The sequence below is a fragment of the Mytilus galloprovincialis genome, chromosome 8 (genome assembly GCF_965363235.1).
Source record: "Mytilus galloprovincialis chromosome 8, xbMytGall1.hap1.1, whole genome shotgun sequence".
In the NCBI taxonomy this organism is placed as follows: Eukaryota; Metazoa; Mollusca; class Bivalvia; order Mytilida; family Mytilidae; genus Mytilus; species Mytilus galloprovincialis.
This window is the reverse complement of record NC_134845.1, coordinates 9510642-9529471: the sequence shown is the minus strand read 5'-3', so window position 1 is coordinate 9529471 and position 18830 is coordinate 9510642. Positions and strand designations below refer to the sequence as shown.

General features: G+C 33.0%; 1 protein-coding gene across 1 annotated transcript in view; it reads right to left on the bottom strand.

The window, feature by feature from the left end:
- Positions 1 to 1441: 1441 nt before the first annotated feature.
- The window catches only part of LOC143085024 (sterile alpha motif domain-containing protein 9-like), a 40982-nt gene continuing 23593 nt past the window's right edge, over positions 1442 to 18830 (bottom strand). The window contains exons 2-5 of the mRNA XM_076261154.1: positions 16011 to 16224; positions 13905 to 14307; positions 5036 to 10944; positions 1442 to 3600 (exon numbers count right to left, since the gene is read on the bottom strand). Coding sequence (XP_076117269.1) covers positions 3526 to 3600; positions 5036 to 10944; positions 13905 to 14307; positions 16011 to 16214 — 6591 coding nt within the window. The 5' untranslated portion in view covers positions 16215 to 16224 and the 3' untranslated portion in view covers positions 1442 to 3525. The remainder of the gene's footprint in view (positions 3601 to 5035; positions 10945 to 13904; positions 14308 to 16010; positions 16225 to 18830) is intronic.

The window sequence follows — 18830 nt, the reverse complement described above, 5'->3', positions numbered from 1 at the left end:
TGATTGTGGCCAAGTTTGGTTAAATTTGGTCCAGTAGTTTCAGAGAAGATTTTGTAAAAGTTTACGGACGACGGACGACGGACGCCGGACGACGGACGACGGATGCCAAGTGATGAGAAAAACTCACTTGACCTTTTAGGTCAGGTGAGCTAAAAAAAAAAAAGTCCGTATAACTTCGTTGCGGGGCCATAAAAAGACAAACAGAAAAATAAAAGTACAGAGGACACAACATGGAAAAACTAAAGATTAAGCAACACGAACCTAACCAAAAACCTGAGCCGTCATTAGTTTATTGTCTGTAAAGATAACGTTTAAGTTAAAACAAATATAATTGGACGATATTTCTCTTCATGTCTTTTATTAAGTGATATGATAAAGATCTTTGAACACTTTTAACTAATAAAACCGTTGGAAACGGATGATACTCGAAAAGGACCAAAAGTATTCCCAAACCCGGAAAAGCTTCATACATGTAACACATTAGGAAAACGTAAAATAGCAAAAGCAACGTACTCGAAGGAAAATTTAAAACTGAAAGTCTTTTATGATTTAAAAAATTCGAAACCACAAACACATCATCTAACTGAAATCAGGTGTCATATTCCTCACTTGACACAGGTATTTCCTTATGTAGAAAATAGTGGTGAGAACCTGGCGTTATAGAGTTTAATTTTAATTTTTTCTTGGTTGGAATTACTTAAAAAATCATCTTAACTGCCGTAGATTCTTCCTGTAGTAGTGAGTACATTTTGAATAATCTTTCTTATGTTTTTGTTCTTATTCCTTGTTAGAATTTATTTGTATTATTGGTTTCGTTTTAGTCAGTTGAGTTGCATGTCTGTGATGTATGTTTGCACAGTTTTAGGTATTGGATCCTAATTATTGTATCATTTACCATTTATGTTTCAGTTACTCACCAAATTTTGTCAGTATAATGGAACTATTAAGAAAAGTCACACATGCGTGGGGTTAAGCAAGCTAGTCATACAGGCGACCCGGGACAGGTGATAAGTTAATCAGCTATCCAACCAGGTTTAACCCACCGTTATGTATGTATTGTTCGTGCTGTTGGTCTTTGCTTGTATTCTTTATTTTCGATGAAAAAGCGAATGATGGTGGAATGTGTGATTTATTGTTATGCAGTCCACTTTTTTGGTGATTCAAATAAAGTGCTGATGATGCATCATTAAAACATACAAACCATATTTGACATATTTGAAAAAAAATGTTTTGATTATGCTTCCATTTGACTCCATTCTCAGACTAGATAAGTTTTCTGTATTATAATTTATAATTATCCACGGATTTCTCTTTTTGATATCGGTGAGATATCTCACAATTGGTCTTGGTAATAAGAACCACGAATTATTTTATAGATGTTGAATCAAACATGAAATTGCAATCAACATTGATAGACAAAATATACTGAAAAAAGATAAACCCAATTATCTAAAACTTTATTCATAATAAACAACCAATATATACACAGTTTGATCTAGGCTGAAGTGTTGGCTACCTAAGGTGAGTAGAAAATATCAATAACAAATCAAGTTAGAACAAAAAACAGTATTGTATGGTATACTGTAATTTCAGAATTTATGGCAATATTTTTTTTATTAATGCGAATAATGCGATTGGGTGAGTATCGCAGTTTAAAGAACTCTCATTCTGATATATGATACATATATATATCTGTATAATATTCAGATTTCCCTGACATTGAAATAGTTAATCTCGTATTTCGGTTCGTTTTTTCAAAAATTGCAATAATTTCTGAATTTACAGTAAATAAAAACAGGTCATTTGTTATGTCTTTGTATAAAAATATTTTAGCTTTTAGAAAAAGTACCTTGATTTGTCAGAATATACCAAAAACTACCCGCCCTGTAAAAACTTAGAAAACTGTTATCAACTCATAGTAATAGTAAAACATTTTATCATCGTCTAATGTCAAAGGAGAGACAACTCTGATAATTATGATACGATCCATTTTTTGGGGTTTAATAATGATATATAAAGCTACGTGAGCATGGTTTGAATAATTTAAACATTATAATAAAGCCAAATGTATCTTTTGTTTAATTTCAAACAAAGATTTGATAAAACCTTGGAGATCGACGACACATTGATTACCAATGTTAGTATTAATTATTCAGCGAGATTTGAAAGATCTTTGAGATGAATTATATTATGTTAAATGCATGGCTACAGAAAGAACATAACTATTTAAAAATGGATATGACAGAAAATCGTCAAATTTGCGAAAAGGCTATATACATTTATAAGGCATAAAAATTCATGTGTGTGTTTTTAAAGGCTGAGTCAAATCATTTATATTTAAATAGTGTACACAATATGTTTTTTTCTTTATTTTCTTCTGCATATCATAATTTGTATACACCTAATTTGTATGGACCAAAGTTAATCAGAATAAATGAAGCGCTTTATTCTGATAAACCTTGGTCAATATAATGATATACAGAAGTTACATGTAGCTAATAGCACCGATTTAAATAGAGATAAATTATAGTTTGTACACTTAAGACACATAAAAAATAACATCACAAAAACTCAAAAATATCGACATTAAATTAACCATACCATTACTGCAAAATAAAGTATTAAATGAAGCCTTGTGGTACACGATTTATATATTTGTAAAATTGTGTGATATCAACTTTGAAATCAATTCGCGCTAATGCAGTTCGGCATTTTATCATTAAAGTCTTTCATGACAAACTACACGTCCACAATTGATGGCCGCTGATTTAATAATTGTTGTTATACTATCTGTAAGTCATTTACACATCAATATAGCTATATGATATGCATACACTTCACAATTTTGTATCGGATACTTCAGGTGGAAGGTTCAGCTAGCTATAAAACAAGATTTAATCCGCCATTTTTGCCGTAATATGGTAACAGTTTTAATTTCCTTGAGTGTTTTGTTTTTTCATATTGTATTGACATCCTCGTTTGAATTTACCTTAGAGTTTTATCTTTTGTTAACACATTTGATATCTTAAAATCTAGAGTGCTGTAAAAACGTTAAGCAAAAGTACTCAACCCCACGCAGCGTTTGTTGCATAAAAACTAGATGTGCTATGGAAAATATCAAATTAAATTTATCATTTGAAAAAAAACTACATAAAATAGTTGTTATAGAACAATTTACATCTTTACAATTTTTGTCTTTCCTTTACAACTGTGTTTATTTCGAAAATAGCTGTAAGTGTTTGAAAAAAAAACTGACTCAATATGAAACATATCATAATATGCAAGTTCTCAAAAAGCACAACAACATCCTGAAAGAATCAAGCATACGTGAAAGTAGTAATCCTGAACAGTTAGTGGTTATTATTTCGTTGGTCCACTTGTGGTTAGTGATGACACAAAATAGGTTCTATATTTTCGTCTGTTAATTGTTGGTATTGCAGGTATTTATTCGTTTTCCAAAAGTTTAGAATAATACATAAAATTTTATATTTAGGTATATAAATCAAAGAACGGTAATTTTTATAGTCAGTAACATGGAGAATCGTCGCTTTTGATTTCGAGAGCTTGTCTTATAATGCTTTCATCTTTAAGCAAGGCTTTCTGAAATAAATGTAAAATGCACTAAGTAAGCGAAATAACGAATTTTATTTCATTTTGACATGGGTATAGTTATTCAAACATATCATGACTTAAAAAATTGTGAATTATCATATATTTGTTTGTCCAAAACATATTCTCAATATGAATTGTTTTTTTTAACTCACATTAGACTAGCCGTATCATTATTATAATATTATCAACTTGCGGCCCTTAAAAGCATGTGTCTCTCACCTTGGTCTACGTGCATTTTCAACAAAAGACACTCTCCCACATTGAAGACGAAAAAAGACTACATGACAAAATGACAAAAATCGCTGTTTTGTTGATCTTGTAACGCTGATTATTAGGTCTGTTTAGTTTCTTTCTATCTTCTTAAGTTTTTTGGTTTAAAACACATAAAAGGGTAAAATAAATCCTCATATACGGACAATCACTCCTTCACAGAGTGATAGCATTCTAACTGTATCGTCAAAATTTGACTTGCTAGTAGAAATCGTCTATTTGATCATTTTATGATTTTGACATAATAAGGTAAAACGCAAAAAATATGTGAAACTCGTCATTATAGGGCAAAAAATCTAACAAGAGGTCGTTGGACGATTTTGACCATGGGACGTATTTGTAGAACTTGTCTTGGTGGTTATTTCTGCAATTTAAAGTTTATCATTCTCTGTCATAGTTTTCTATTGAATAGGCATAATTAAAAAAAATGCAGAAAAAAAATTGGAAAAAATTGTCATAAATAGTCAATAACTCTTATAATTTGTCTGACAAATTTATCATATATATCAACAAGGGGTAGAGCTCATCATTCAAAACATTTTTGCACTTGTCAGATTTTCTCTATTTATAACGGTTTTAAATCAAAATAAAAGACAAAACTTGCGTTATCCAATCACATATGTTTTTTTTCAGCCATGTTGGCAGTCAGGATAATTGGGCACATTTTTTAAACAAGATATCCAAATGATGGTTGAGGCAAAGTGTCGTTAAATTTGACCCAGCATTTCAGGAGAAAATATTTTTTTTTAAGTGAACGCCGGGCGACCGACGCCATGTGATGAGCAAAGCGATCTAGACCCTTCAGGTCAGGTCTGCTTAAGGGGGCATCTGTTGCAAATTTTATTGTTTATAAAATCCCAATTCTTTAATTTGGTTTATAACACACTTAAATATTTACAGTTAACAAACATTCTTCACGAAATACAATAAAACAGAGCATGGTATTGAGGTGAAGCAGAGGAAAACCATGCGTATAAAAGAATAAGACAACGACTAATTAGACACTGAGATGACTGCTAATGATCATGTAACACAACATAAAACCAAATATAAAAAAAAATGATTCAGAAAAAAACCTCACAACGATGTTCAAAATTCAATTAACCAAAAGAATAAGTGCATGAATTAATTATGAATTTACAAGAAAACATACCTCCCTTTCTTTAAGTTCTCTTCCTGCTCGAAGTTTACCCTGAATATTTGGTATGCTGTTTAACTTATCTTGCAAGCTCTTTACTGATTCTTTCAAAAAACTGTCTAATTTATCATCCAAATCAAACCCATAATCGCTTGCATCAGAGTCATCCTGTCTTTTTGCTTGGACATTATATGCCATTAAGCCTGCTATACTAAAGCCTAAATAAAAATAAACATCTTCCTCTGAAGATATATTGCCACCTCGAATTTTATTAATTTCGATTTCTGTTCCTGATTTTTCATTACGCATAACAACACATGTTCGGTTATCTTTATTTCTAATTCTCCCATTTAAACGCTTTAACGTATTTCTAATTTGCGATCTTTTCCACATTCCTTTTTTGTCAAAGTCTTCATCTGCATCAGGTTTACTCCGGTTGAATATATCAAAACGATGGCACACTTTCTGTTTCTGACCAGTTTTTGCTAAAAAGAATTGAGCTGTTGGTTTGGTTATATTTCGCTCTTCTTTTAACACCAAATTGGTGTTTGTAACACCTCGAGCTCTGTGTCGTTTTTGTTTGTACTTGCTAAGGTAATTCAGAGCAGAATAAAACAATACATCGTCATATTCTACATCCATTCTCTCAGTAGGCCAGAGTAGCATACTGATGAATAAGTATGCTTGGGAATGATAACCACTAGAATTGCTTATAACTTCTTTGCAGTAATCTAAAACAACACTCCAGGAATCCCGATTTCTACCATTTAGCAACCCTATTAAAAAATTTACAGCAACAAGGTTGATCTTATCTCTAGGTTGGCATATACATAAACCATTTAAATGGTGTTTAATCTTTAAACACTTTTCAATTGCATCAGCAGGAATCAACTCCCTTTTCTTTACTTGCAGTAGTATATCATACATGTTCATATACGTGTTACCTTGTAAATGTATCAAACGTCTTCTGTGAAAAATGTCTAAATCTGATGGTGTGTGTGACTCTGGTTCAATATCGTTTTCTTCTCCAAGGTACCGAGCAAATTCATTACGAACACTAGGGAAAAAGTAGTGCAGCTGAGAGTGAAAACGATGCAGTTTGCTTGGATTATGTGCATAGAATATCGAATTGTAGCATAAATATGATTCTATGCATTCAAAAGATTCATCTGCATACTTAATGAACTGTGTAAATAGAGGTTTAAAATCTATCCTCCATCTGTCACTCAGTTCTTCCGGTATGTAATCTTTGTCCGTAAGAAGTTTCTTAATGTCGATTGAGGAGGAAAAAATGTCATTTTCGGTAACAAACTTTGCACAAAGATTTATTGTTTTTATCACGTCCTGGCTTGTATACAATAGTCGAATCTCACTGCTTTTCCCAAGCATCTCCCTAGCAAATACAAAATGCTGAATAGCTTCGAGTATCATGCTTATCATTGTATCTGTATCTGAATCATTAGGAATTGCAGAGCTTGATACAGAAAGAAATTTGTCACGTAAAATAGAGCCCAAATTATGATGCCAAGATCCTTTTTCCATCGCATTGGATATGAATTGTTCAGCATACCTTGACCACTCCTCGGCCTTGTCATGTTCAATTTTTTTAGAAAATAAACGTGCTAAAGTTTGACACATGTAACAATCTTGAAATATTTCTATTCCGATTTCCAAAACATGTGCAGCTGCTCGCCATTCTTCGTCTTCTTCGACTCTTACGATTAAGGGAGAAAAATATGTATTTTTATTATCGTTATATTCTTCCTTGAGACGTCTCGTTAACATTTCTTTCGACAGTTGGATTAATATGTTTTTGCCGTAAGTAGAACATGTGAATAAAGATGATTTTAAAAATCGTATTATAAGCTTGCTCAGTTTTTCTCCCCTGACTTCCAAAATTTTAGATAAAACTGGTACGGCTAGCAAAGGATGAGACATACGAATTTCCATGCCAGAGGTTTCTTCCCTCTCACTAATCACAAGGAAAATCTTCAGGTAATGAGATAATAATTTTTCCCATATATACCAAAGGTTCGTCTTTTTAAATGATTTACCTAAAAGTTGGTCGCAGCATTCAACCGGAATAAATACCGTTGGTCCCCTTAGTGATGTAGGTGCATAGGCTGATATAAGTGATGCATATTCAAGTAATTCAAATTCATTTGACTTGCTATCGATTAATTTAAGAAACTGAGTTATTGTTTCTGTAATATAGTTTTCATTGAAACCATTTCGTAAGATCATAAATGATATCAAATGTTCTGGATGTCCATTAGGATCCCTTTGTTCAATGTCTTTGTATTTACTCTCCATCCATAGCTGTTCTTCCTTTGTCAGTTGTTGACACAACTGAAAAACGTATTCATTAATGTCCTTAAATGAGTTTGATGGATGCTGATCGGTTTTGGTAATTCCAGTTTCTCTTTGGCATACCAAGAGACAGCATACAATGCCATCTTTACTTTGAGTTGTGCGAAACTCTTTATTTATATTCCAAATTAAATCTTCATAAATACAATCAGATTGAGCTAGGTCATCTATTAGTAATAATAGTGGTTTCGGTTTATCCTTTTCCTCATATTTCAAAAGAGTCATTATATTCTGGGTGGTCCTTTCCGTTATTTGTACAATAGTTGCACAGCGATACTTTTTTCGATATAGCCATAATATGTTATGCGCTAAAGTTGTACCTCCGGAACCTGGCTCATGTTTTATAGTTACAACGGCAACTCTTTTGCCACCTTTGTCCGTTGAAGTTAGTAGTTCATTGATAATATCAAGCAAATTTTCCAAGCAATGTCTTTTCAGCACTTGATTTTCAAAGTAAAAGTTGTACCAATGAACTCTATTGCCTTTATAAAAATCTTCTTCATACTTTATTCTCATCTGCTGTAAAACGAGTTTAGAGTGAGATTTACTTTCACATTGCTTTGCGCTTAATATTTTTAAATCGGACATATTCTGAATAATGAAGGGATCAACTTCAACGTATGCACCACTCCTTGTTGGCAAGGAGATACTAGCTACATCATCATTGTTGGTAACCTCTAGAAATGTACAACACACGTGTTCCCATGTAGTTCCCTCTCCCGCAACACTGCACATGTTAATATTGTCTTCAGTTCCTTTCTGTTCAGTCACAATAAGTTGCCTGAAGTTATTAATAATTTCCTCATCAGCTGATATAACAACTAATTGTTTCCAACCAAACCGAGTTGTACACTCGTAAAAGGTTTCGAGTATCCCACTGAAGTCATTCGAGAACAACATGAAAACGACTAATAACCGTCCATTTGAAATTAAATTTCCGAAAAAAGTAACAGCATCCTTTATTCCAGTGCTATATGTTTCCGACCAGTCAATTCTATTTAAATGAGGCATTGGTTCATGCATGTCATGCCTTCCATTTGCAAAAATCCAGATAGTTTTCATTGCGATAGGTATTCCTAGTATTTTTTCAAGATCAGCCTGTTTTCCTGCATTATCCTTGAATACTTCATCAGTGTACACTGCAGATTTTTCAACGTTTCTATATAGTTTTGATATTCCATTTTCATCTGTTCTGTCGTCAAAATCAAAGACAGCATGAAAATGTATATGACGTAAAAACCTTAAACTTTGTGTAAAATGAGGATCCTGTTTTTGATTTTCAGTTGGTTTATTAAGTACCAGTAGTGGCCACATAGACTTATTCAGCCTGTCAGTTCCTTTGCATAGCAGAAGTCGTAATTTCGCCATTGGTAATTCAACTGACTTAATATGATAACTGAGCTCCAACGACTCATATTTTTCTCTTTCTGTTATGTTTTGTTTTAAAATATTTTCGATAAAAAGCGTCTTTTCTAATTTATGTTTGGATACGGTGGAGGATCCCTCTCTTACGAAAAGTGTAAATTCTTTTTCAACCTTCTTAGCATTTATACCTTGTATTTTGCCTCTATTTAAAAGAAAGAAGTTGTTGGAACAACGATAAGAAGCTGGTTCGACGTCAACCTCCATTACGTAAAGCAATACATCGGTATTTTTACAAAGAACTGGAATAAATACTGGATTTCCAATACAGTACTTGACAATCATTTCTGTCCGTTCATCGAAACATAATTTCTGAAATTTTATCAATAAGTCTGTTGCACTTTGTTTAAATGTTTTAGTTGGTAAGTTAAAACCGATAACCTCTCCGTGTCTTAACTGAAGTTTCTGATCTACACTGTCAGCAATACCAAACATAATTGTACCATTCTTTCTTGCATTGAGACAACCACATGCAAATCTTAAGGTTTCTAACAAAAATTTATTAATTGCACTAGCTTCTCTTTGTAATTCATTTGAGGCAAAATATTTAAATTCAAAACACCGATATCCTACGGCACCGTCATGCTCACCAGTCTCCATAACAAGATGTTTGTGATATAGGAATGCAGACTCAGATTCACGAAAAGGTCTGGGCTTCTGAATGTCTGATGCGATCTTTAAACTTTGTTTATCTACTAAAATTTCTTGGACTGCGTTTGTATCAATATTTAGTTTCGTGGTATCCGAATCAGTAGTGTTTACTACAGTGTCTTTTCTGTCAGACAATTGCATTTCTGTGAATGTATCTTGATGTTCGGCTGCGTTTTCTCTTTCTTTTGATTGAATTGTACTTGGTGGTTTTAATATCATTTTCGTATCAACAATTGTTGATTGTTTGTTAAAAGGTTCAATACCTGATTTTTTTTGAATTTCGTCTGAATGCGACGCTGTTGATTTCACGATCATTGTGTTATCACTGTTATGAGCATTTGTTTCTTCGTCTGTTTTGTCTTTCGCGCCATATTGAGTACAGATAAATCCTTTAGAATAATCATCAGGATGAAATATCCAAACTTGTTTACTGTTGTTTATTGAAAACGAAAAATATGTTCTTTTAACTTTATTTTCTACTGGCTTTTGGAATTTGAAACCATAAATTGGTTTTTGAAAATCTAATAGGTCGTTGCTAATAAGTAAAAAAACATTTTCGAAGCTGTTCAGCTCACCTATTTTCTTCTCCATAACGTATCGCATTTTTACTGGTCTTTGAGTGAGTGAAATCTGCTGTTTTGAATTTTTACAATACAAATGTGTGTCCTTCGATGACTCTGAGAGGGTTTTCTGAAAGGCTTGTGTACATGCTGTTCTCCAATTATGCACATTATTCCGAATTTTATCCCATAAACCATTATGTGACTGTTTATCTTCATAGTCATTTTCATTGCAAAGAATAAGAAATAATATTCGTTTATCTAGTTCATTTCCTTTTCCCCAGTTGCTATGAATTATTTGCAATTTGCATTGTTTTGATACCTCCAAGTCCGAATGTTGTAAACAAGTTTTCGTTTCTAAAAAACTAAATATTTCATTTTCTACCGCTGAAAAAGTTTCAACTTTAATATTATAATTTTCCTTGATGCACTCGTTTTCAGTGAACTTCTCGTTGCGTTTTTTTATTATTTGATGAAAAAGAATTCCTATTTTTTTAAGTTCAACTGGAAATTCTTCCTTCATTTCTTCTGGATTTTTGTATGACATAAAACAAAAGCCATCAATTTTGTGTTCTTCAATAAATTTACAAATTTCTTTAATAACATTCTGGCCTGGAAAGTTGTTTTCTAAAAACTTTGAAACAATTTCTGGTGTCCAAGAAGATGCTTCTAAACTTATGATATCTACATACTGTTCTTTGTCTTTGAATAACAAAATTCTTCTAGCAAGGCCTACAGGCACATCGAGAAACTCCTTGAAAGAAACAACGTTTTCAATAGAATAATTGTATAATGTTTCTCCATCGAGAAATCCTATTCCTGGACTTTTCTCTATATCTTGTTCTGTAATGTTTACTTCGTTAATCAGCCAATCTTGTATTTCTTCACATGAACTATTATTTTGTACATGAAATGGCGCAGCTAAAAAAAATATAGTTTAGCTATACATGTATTGTGCTGGTGTTTAAAAGTGTCTAAATTTACTAAACCATTTTCACACACACACACACACACACACACACACACACACACACACACACACACACACACACACACACACACACACACACACACACACACACACACACACACACACACACACACACACACACACACACAAAACAATGAATGTACTATTATTCGGTCTACTTAAATTATGTGGATTCCGAATGACAATACATAAACATGCAGCATAGATCTTATAACACCTGCATACAAATTATATTAACATATATTTTGCTTGAAAAAAGAATAAAATGCTTAACAAGACGGTTATAATCTTCACGAACACGATAGCATGACATAAGTATTCATCTTGTACTTCTGAATTCACCTCGGTTTAAGTAAGACTCTTGTTGCTCTATCATTATATTGTTACGTATATTTATTTTTCGTCGGCCTAGAGTTATGAGTGATCCATTCCTTATGTATCTTCTTTATTGTTGTCTCTAACGTCCAACACAGTTCAAATGAAATTGATGAAAGCAAGTATAGACATCGTAAGAGTCGCATCAATCAGAAAACATACATATATATAAGGATTCACATCCTATTTTATTTCTTATGTTCGACGAATAAGTCTTATAATGAAACAGAGGAAGCCGTGTTTGTTGTTTCTTTAATTTCTAGTTCTGGAGGATGTATTAATGGGACTCAATCAGAAATGTTTGGATTGTTATTTGAAAGAACATCATCAGTATAACTGAATGTGAAATTCAACATCTGGCTTCTTATATCTTTTTTTTTGTTTTTGACAAGCGTCTGAAGGAATTCTGACTTGGCAGGCAGAGGCGCAAAGTTTGTGCCCATATTGATGCCGACACATGTTCAATATTTAGTATTTTATCTACATCATAGAATCATATTCAAAACAGTGTGGTTGTGGCCATTGATTGACGACCTAAATTATCCCATTCACTGGGGCAGATTATGTGAACGTTTGTCTGTAACGATCACTGCTTACTATATACTTGTTAAAGACACTTAAACTGTGGGTCACCAAGGCTTCTTAACACCTAAATAAAGTAATTCAAAAAAACTAATCAGGAATAACAGGAGGTTTTGGTTTATATCAATAATATAAATCAAAACAAAAAGGTTATTCCTGGTTAATTTTCCGAATTATTTCATTATTGAAGGCGTTAAGAACCTTTGGTGACCCCACAGTTGAAATTCTATAATAAGTAAGTAGTGAGCAGTGGTCGTTACAGACAAACGTTCACCTAATCTGTCCTAGTCAATTGGATAATTTAGGTCGTCAATCAATGGCCACAACCACACTGTTTTGAATATGATTCTATATACTTCTCATAACGACTTATGAGTTGATATTGTGTTTTGGTGTAATTATTTTTGTAAAGATCTATAATATATAATACAGTGAAGTTTGATTGAAAATGTTTATAATTCCCTTATCAGAATGATATACTTGTTTAATTCCACCGAATGTTCATTTTGATCTCTTGTGGACAGTTGTCTCATTGGCATTCATACCTCATCTTCTTTTTTATATTTGTATCCATCTTGACCTCATAAAGTTTATTGTAATCAGGTATCATATGGATTTTTATATTGAATGTTTATTTTTTATATATGCAGCTGTGCTTTTTTCGCAGGCAAGTTGCAATTGCAGTATAATCATTTCTGATCGTTTTTTATGCCCCACCTACGATAGTAGAGGGGCATTATTTTTCTGGTCTGTGCGTCCGTTCGTCCGTGCGTCCGTCCGTCCGTCCGTTCGTCCGTCCTTCTGTCTGTCCCGCTTTCAAACTTTGTACACATGTTCCCTATGATATGATCTTTCTAATGTTAATGCCAAATTAGAGTTTTTACCCCAATTTCACGTTCCACTGAACATGGAAAATGATAGTGCGAGTGGGGCATTCGTGTACTGAGGACACATTCTTGTTATGTATAGTTACTGACCGTATATATATATTCTTATGTTATACGCTCCAAATTCAATAATGATGTTTCTTATCATAAATATTCATCATTTGGGACCAAAAATAAGAATGACTACAAATGTGTCCTATTAAAATATGATTAATTCATTGGGTAATTTTTAGAAATGACATTCCCCATCTTCCATGGTACTTGCTAGCAAATACCTCGGCTAACAGCAAAAAAAAAACATCCTAAGATGATCTTAGTACATATCTTAGTCCTAATTAGTTATCAAAGGTACCAGGATTATAATTTAGTACGCCAGACGCGCGTTTCGTCTACATAAGACTCATCAGTGACGCTCATATCAAAATATTTATAAAGCCACCTTCGATGACACGGCCCCAGGATTGTATTTTTATATTTACGCCAGAAGCGCGTTTCGTCTACAAAAGACTCATCAGTGACGCTCGATAAAAAAAAATGTTAAAAATGCCAAATAAAGTACGAAGTTGAAGAGCATTCAGGACCATTCAAGTTTTGAAAAATGACATGACCCTCATCCAATTAAAATACAGAATTGGAATTAACTTACGCGTTGAGTTTTCATCTGTATGAATTACGTCTAATCACGTAAAAAGGTGAATCTAACGCATTAAAAGTGAAAACCAACGTCTTGAAAGTTAAACCAAAGCGAGTTTAAAGTTTTGTGTCGTATTTAATACTTTCTATGACACGAATTGGCACTCAAAGATAATATATTTGTATTTATGTCAAATTTCCTGTATCGCTTCTTTTGTATTTTTTAGGGATACATTTTTTAACGTTGTTTCTTTAGTCGATCTTGTAAGATGTTTGGGCCTCAAAATGTTGATTTCCTTATGCTAAGACCATCATTGTCGCATCCTTATACTTTGGAAATCATGACCATGATGTATATGTAAAGCTTAATCATATATACAATTACAGGATCTACTAATGTATTAATACTTTACCTGCCTGCATTCCTCCTTTTGCCTTAACTATAACATGCAGTGTATCGTGTGGACTTAGAAACTGTTGTGAATGGCGACGAAGTACCTTCCCATCAATGACTATCATAAGAAGATCGATTGGAATTCTTAGCACTGCTGTCACTTTGGCAATGATAATATTGTTTAGTTTGGAACTAACATTTATACAAATATATTTCCCATTATACTTGATGTATAACGGTAAAATTTCATCTCCCTGTCTCACTGCATTGTCTGACGTAGTTTTCGTAAGGGCTAAATTCTCAAAGGTTAGCTTCTTTTCATTAGTTACGTCATCTTTCTTTTTGTCATACGTATCAATAACTAGTTTTGAATGACTTAAGTGCCTATCTTGTTTCTGTGTTCCGATAGTACCGAACTTCTTCTGTAAATAAAAGTAACATAAATCAGATATACTATTTATCCGTAAACTAAGGACTTAGACAACTTTTTTTTTATATTAAAAACGATATGGTGTGTATGTTAGGGGCAATAAGTGAAATTCGGCATAAAGCTTTTTTAATCAAATAAAGGCAATAAATAACTCATTAGTCTTGCTTGTCATGTTGAAACACGGTAAGTTACAGTCAGAGATACTTCATACTATAGGATATTGGTTAATGTGTCTGATCTAATTTGATATCCTAATATGACGTGCTTCTTCCGCTTTGTAAACAACAGCGTGACAAAATTATCGATATACTAGACTATATATAATTAGCGCAGACTCATATATATTGATGGGCGTAATACTTATTACCTTCTATGTAAATCCTCTTGTATCGTAGCCTATAGTATGTGAAAACACGACTTCCTTGTGTTCTAATTGAAAATGAAAACTAAACTACAGAATCGTTGTTCTTATTCTAATGCATTACAATTACGAATGCTAGAGCTTAAAAAACGAAGATAATAAAACAAAACAGAATTCCGCTAAATTTCATGAATGCTCTTGTCGCATTTACGTGATGCCATCACGTGACGTCATACGAATAAAAACTTAAGCCGAAAGTTTTCCGTTATATATACGCCTTAAGTCCGGATTTTTTTGATGTAGGTGTAGATTGATTTTCTATTCCTTGCATTTTTTGCACAATTTTGATTTGGATTTCAGTATGTCACTAAGATGTCTCACTTCTTCCTTGGGGCCTCGGTGGCCGAGTGGTCTAAGTACTTACAGTCTACTTTAATCACTAGCCAGTCAACGCTGAGGTTGTGAGTTTGAACCCCGCACGTGCGGGTGCACTCGACTCCAACCTTAATTGACTAGCATTGTCAGTTTTCCTATTAAAGGTCGGTGGTTTCTCTCGGCACTCCGGCTTCCTCCATCAATAAAAACTGGCCGCCACGAAATAGCCTAAATGCAATGCTTAAAAGTGGCGTTAAAACACTAAAAATCAAATCAAATCAATCACTTCTTAGTTACGCATCAGCCCAGTTGTCAGCACTTCGGTGTTGACATGAATATCAATTATATGGTCATTTTGATAAATTTCCTGTTGTCAAAACTTTATTTTTTTCGAAAAACTAACGTCCAACAAATCTATCGTTACCGTGAATTATTTACTACTTAGTAGTGCCAATTATTTTTTTATAAATTTGATAATAACTTTAAGGCGTTCAGCAATGATGTATGAAGGTCGAGCCTAACAGAAAGATGAATACGTTGATAGTGTCGATTTATGCCGGTTTCTCTCCATTTTAAGGGATGTTCGAAAAAATTAAAATATTGTGCACTGTAACTCATACATTTTGTAATCTTAATATTTTCATAATGTATTATGACAGCCAACTCAAAATATAAAAATAAAAATTAATTGAAAAACAAGACGAAACAGTTAAATATTTGCCAGATAATTTACCATATCGTTGCATATATAATGTAAAGATCGGGGTTTGAAATTAAACAATTTAGATTTTTGTTGCCATATGTGTATTGTACTCATTACTGTCTTTAATTGCTGTCAAAATACCAAAAACATAATTAAATTCACAAAAACGGCAAAAGTAAAATTTATCGACTCCCTTTAATCCACTTAAAAAAAACATAAAATTGAATTGTAATGCATATGTTAGAAAATCACAAACCTTTGGGTTTTTTTTCCGTTTACGTAATACTAATTCGTCGCTTGTTGTCACTGAATGAATGCCATGCCTGATTTTTTTATTATTCTTAAATAAAGTTTGTCTGGTTATTGGTCTCGATAAGTAATGTGGAATAGCTTCCCAAAACCTGCATCGTGTAGATCTGTATGTTTGGTAAGTGTAATTTTCAATCTGTGAATGATGCATTTTCTTAAATCTGAAACAATAATGTAATTCCTATATATGAATACAATGCATATACAAATAAAGATATTTGGAAAGGTTGTCTATGATTCAAGTATTTATTAATTTCAAATAAAAACATGTGAATAATAACAGGCGATTCCTACATCAATAAGAAGACCCCTACAGATGCTGTACATACTAAGCTAGAAAGAGCCCAAAATGACAAAAGGTGAAAAAAAACCAAAGCAGATGTATACTTCAACAATGAACAAACAAAAACATTATGATAGCAGGATTATAAATTGCTCTTCTGTAAATATAAAGAATGTAACATCGAATAGAAAAACAAAAGTTTTGCAAAAGATTATACCTGCAGAATCTTATTTTAAATGGAATAGCAAATCCTCATTTTTAACCCTTTCGCTGCCACGGCAAAATTCCAAAATTCTGCGTTCAGTTGAGGCTTGTTTTGGACGTCGTTGGGAAGGTAAAGGAGGCTTTGTCAACAATAGAAGAAAGTTCTATGGAGAGATGAATGGTGGTTTCCATTTCTACAGCATGTGATATGGCAATTCCGATATTTCCGGAATAATACAATATTGTTACTTGTCAAAATTAATATCTATATATATTGTAACAAACCGCCGCCACAGGCCAAGTAATTGTGGAAGGGTCTGTTGACAAGTTTTGGGGCTCTCGTCAGGGATATTCTGCATCTTGGGGTCTCTCCTTTTTCTACCTCTGAAGACGACTGGATGCCAGGCAATGCACTCATATTACTCCATAAACTATAAGTTCGAACGTATATTATATTTATTATTACATGTTCATATATACACGGACAAATGCAGACATGCAGACGCTCAATCAGTAATCAGTTTTCGGGACATTTAGGTCACTCAGTGTGGTGGGGGATAACTGCCGCTATATTTACTTTTCTTTAAAAATACTTCATCTTATATTAAATTAAAGCATATTAACCTGCTTGGCTTTTCTCTGGTAAAGATAAACTTTCAAACTATTTTGTTGTTAAGCTACTAGTTAGTCTTGAGCTTACAAGTTATCCGCCATTTCACTGAGTGTAACCTTATTTATATACTTTTGAGATCCCTGAAAGCCAATCGAAAATGTCCTATAAAATAGGGGCTTGACAGGAAAACCTGCACATTTAAAAATCCCACGTAAAATGGACAGTAAAATGCCTGTTCTTTAATTATAATACAAATGGGCAAAAGTCCTAACTTTTCCTTTATTTAAAATCGAAAGAAGCTTAAAACTTCGTAACTAGACTTGTTTCCAATTTCTCAGTAGCCGTGCGTAGGACTAGCAGACGCCGGGAGAACTGATATTAAATTCCAGCGGTAAACTGTTTACGATATAATCCCTAAAAACTAATCTTTAACAGATATAAATAATGTAGCCTTAATAAAACTATTAATGTAATGACTTATTTCTTACTCTTATAGAATACTTAAGACATTTTAAATATATAATGACAACGACAAAAATATTTCTTACTGCGGTCACATGACCTGTAAAATGAGAAACAACAAAAATGCTTTGGACCGATAGTAAAACTTAAATATTTCCTAAGTTACTGAGACACTTTTAGGACTTATGATGGGTTGACATACAATTTCAGGTATATGCATATTTGGGCCAGACACCTTACAATCTATGAAAAATATGTTATCAAGTAAAACGAGTTTGGTAAACAAGTGGAAGGACACTTGCCAAAAAAATGCCTAAAGTTAAAAAGTTGCAAATGTTACAATATGTCCAATTCAAATAAACGTTCATCAGTCAATAATATTTCTGTTGCAGGTTATCGCCAATTAAAGTTTACATCCATCTGTAGTTGACTTATTTCTTCTGTCAGCATGGTAAATTCCAGGTTGTAAAAATTATTTAATGCTATATTTGTTCCAGTTATTACAATATATAATGTTTATTAGTAACACGATATATTATAAACATTCAATTATTAACAAAAACCACCAAGTCTAGCTATATTTGTAATTGTGATGCAATGCAAATTATGCAGAATATGTAGTAAGATAATAAGGGGAAAACTATAATACCTTCCGAAAAATGTATGGGGACATAAAATGCAAACGTCAGATATTTTGAAAAGCACAATTCACAGCACGGCCACCATACACATTACGAAACCCTTTTGCAACCCATTTCATGCTTAATATTATCAAGCAAAGAAAACTTTGTTCAGAGGTTTACCCGGTGCAAAATATTCTTTTCACCAGAAACATTTAAGACTATAAAACGCCGAGGTCTAAGAAAATAGACAAGAAGTTCTTGATATTTCATACTATATCTTAAAATACTAACAGAATAGTTCCAACAGAAAAAGTCCAGCTTCCTTCCCTAAAGAGATGCAATCCTGTTTGTCTCTATAAATGTGTAGTATAGCAAGCGCTGAGAACCGGTCTAAGTCTCATCGTGGTTTTCAAGTAGGTTTTAATTCTGTTCATTGTCCTGCATTTGAACTCAAACATACTCCCCCCCCCCCTCCGAAGTTACTTACTGAGGAGATGTAGATACATAATTTGGACGGACGGGCGGAGGCAAACCAAGAGTAATAAAATAATTTCATGTCATGAACGGTAAATTTTGTGTTTG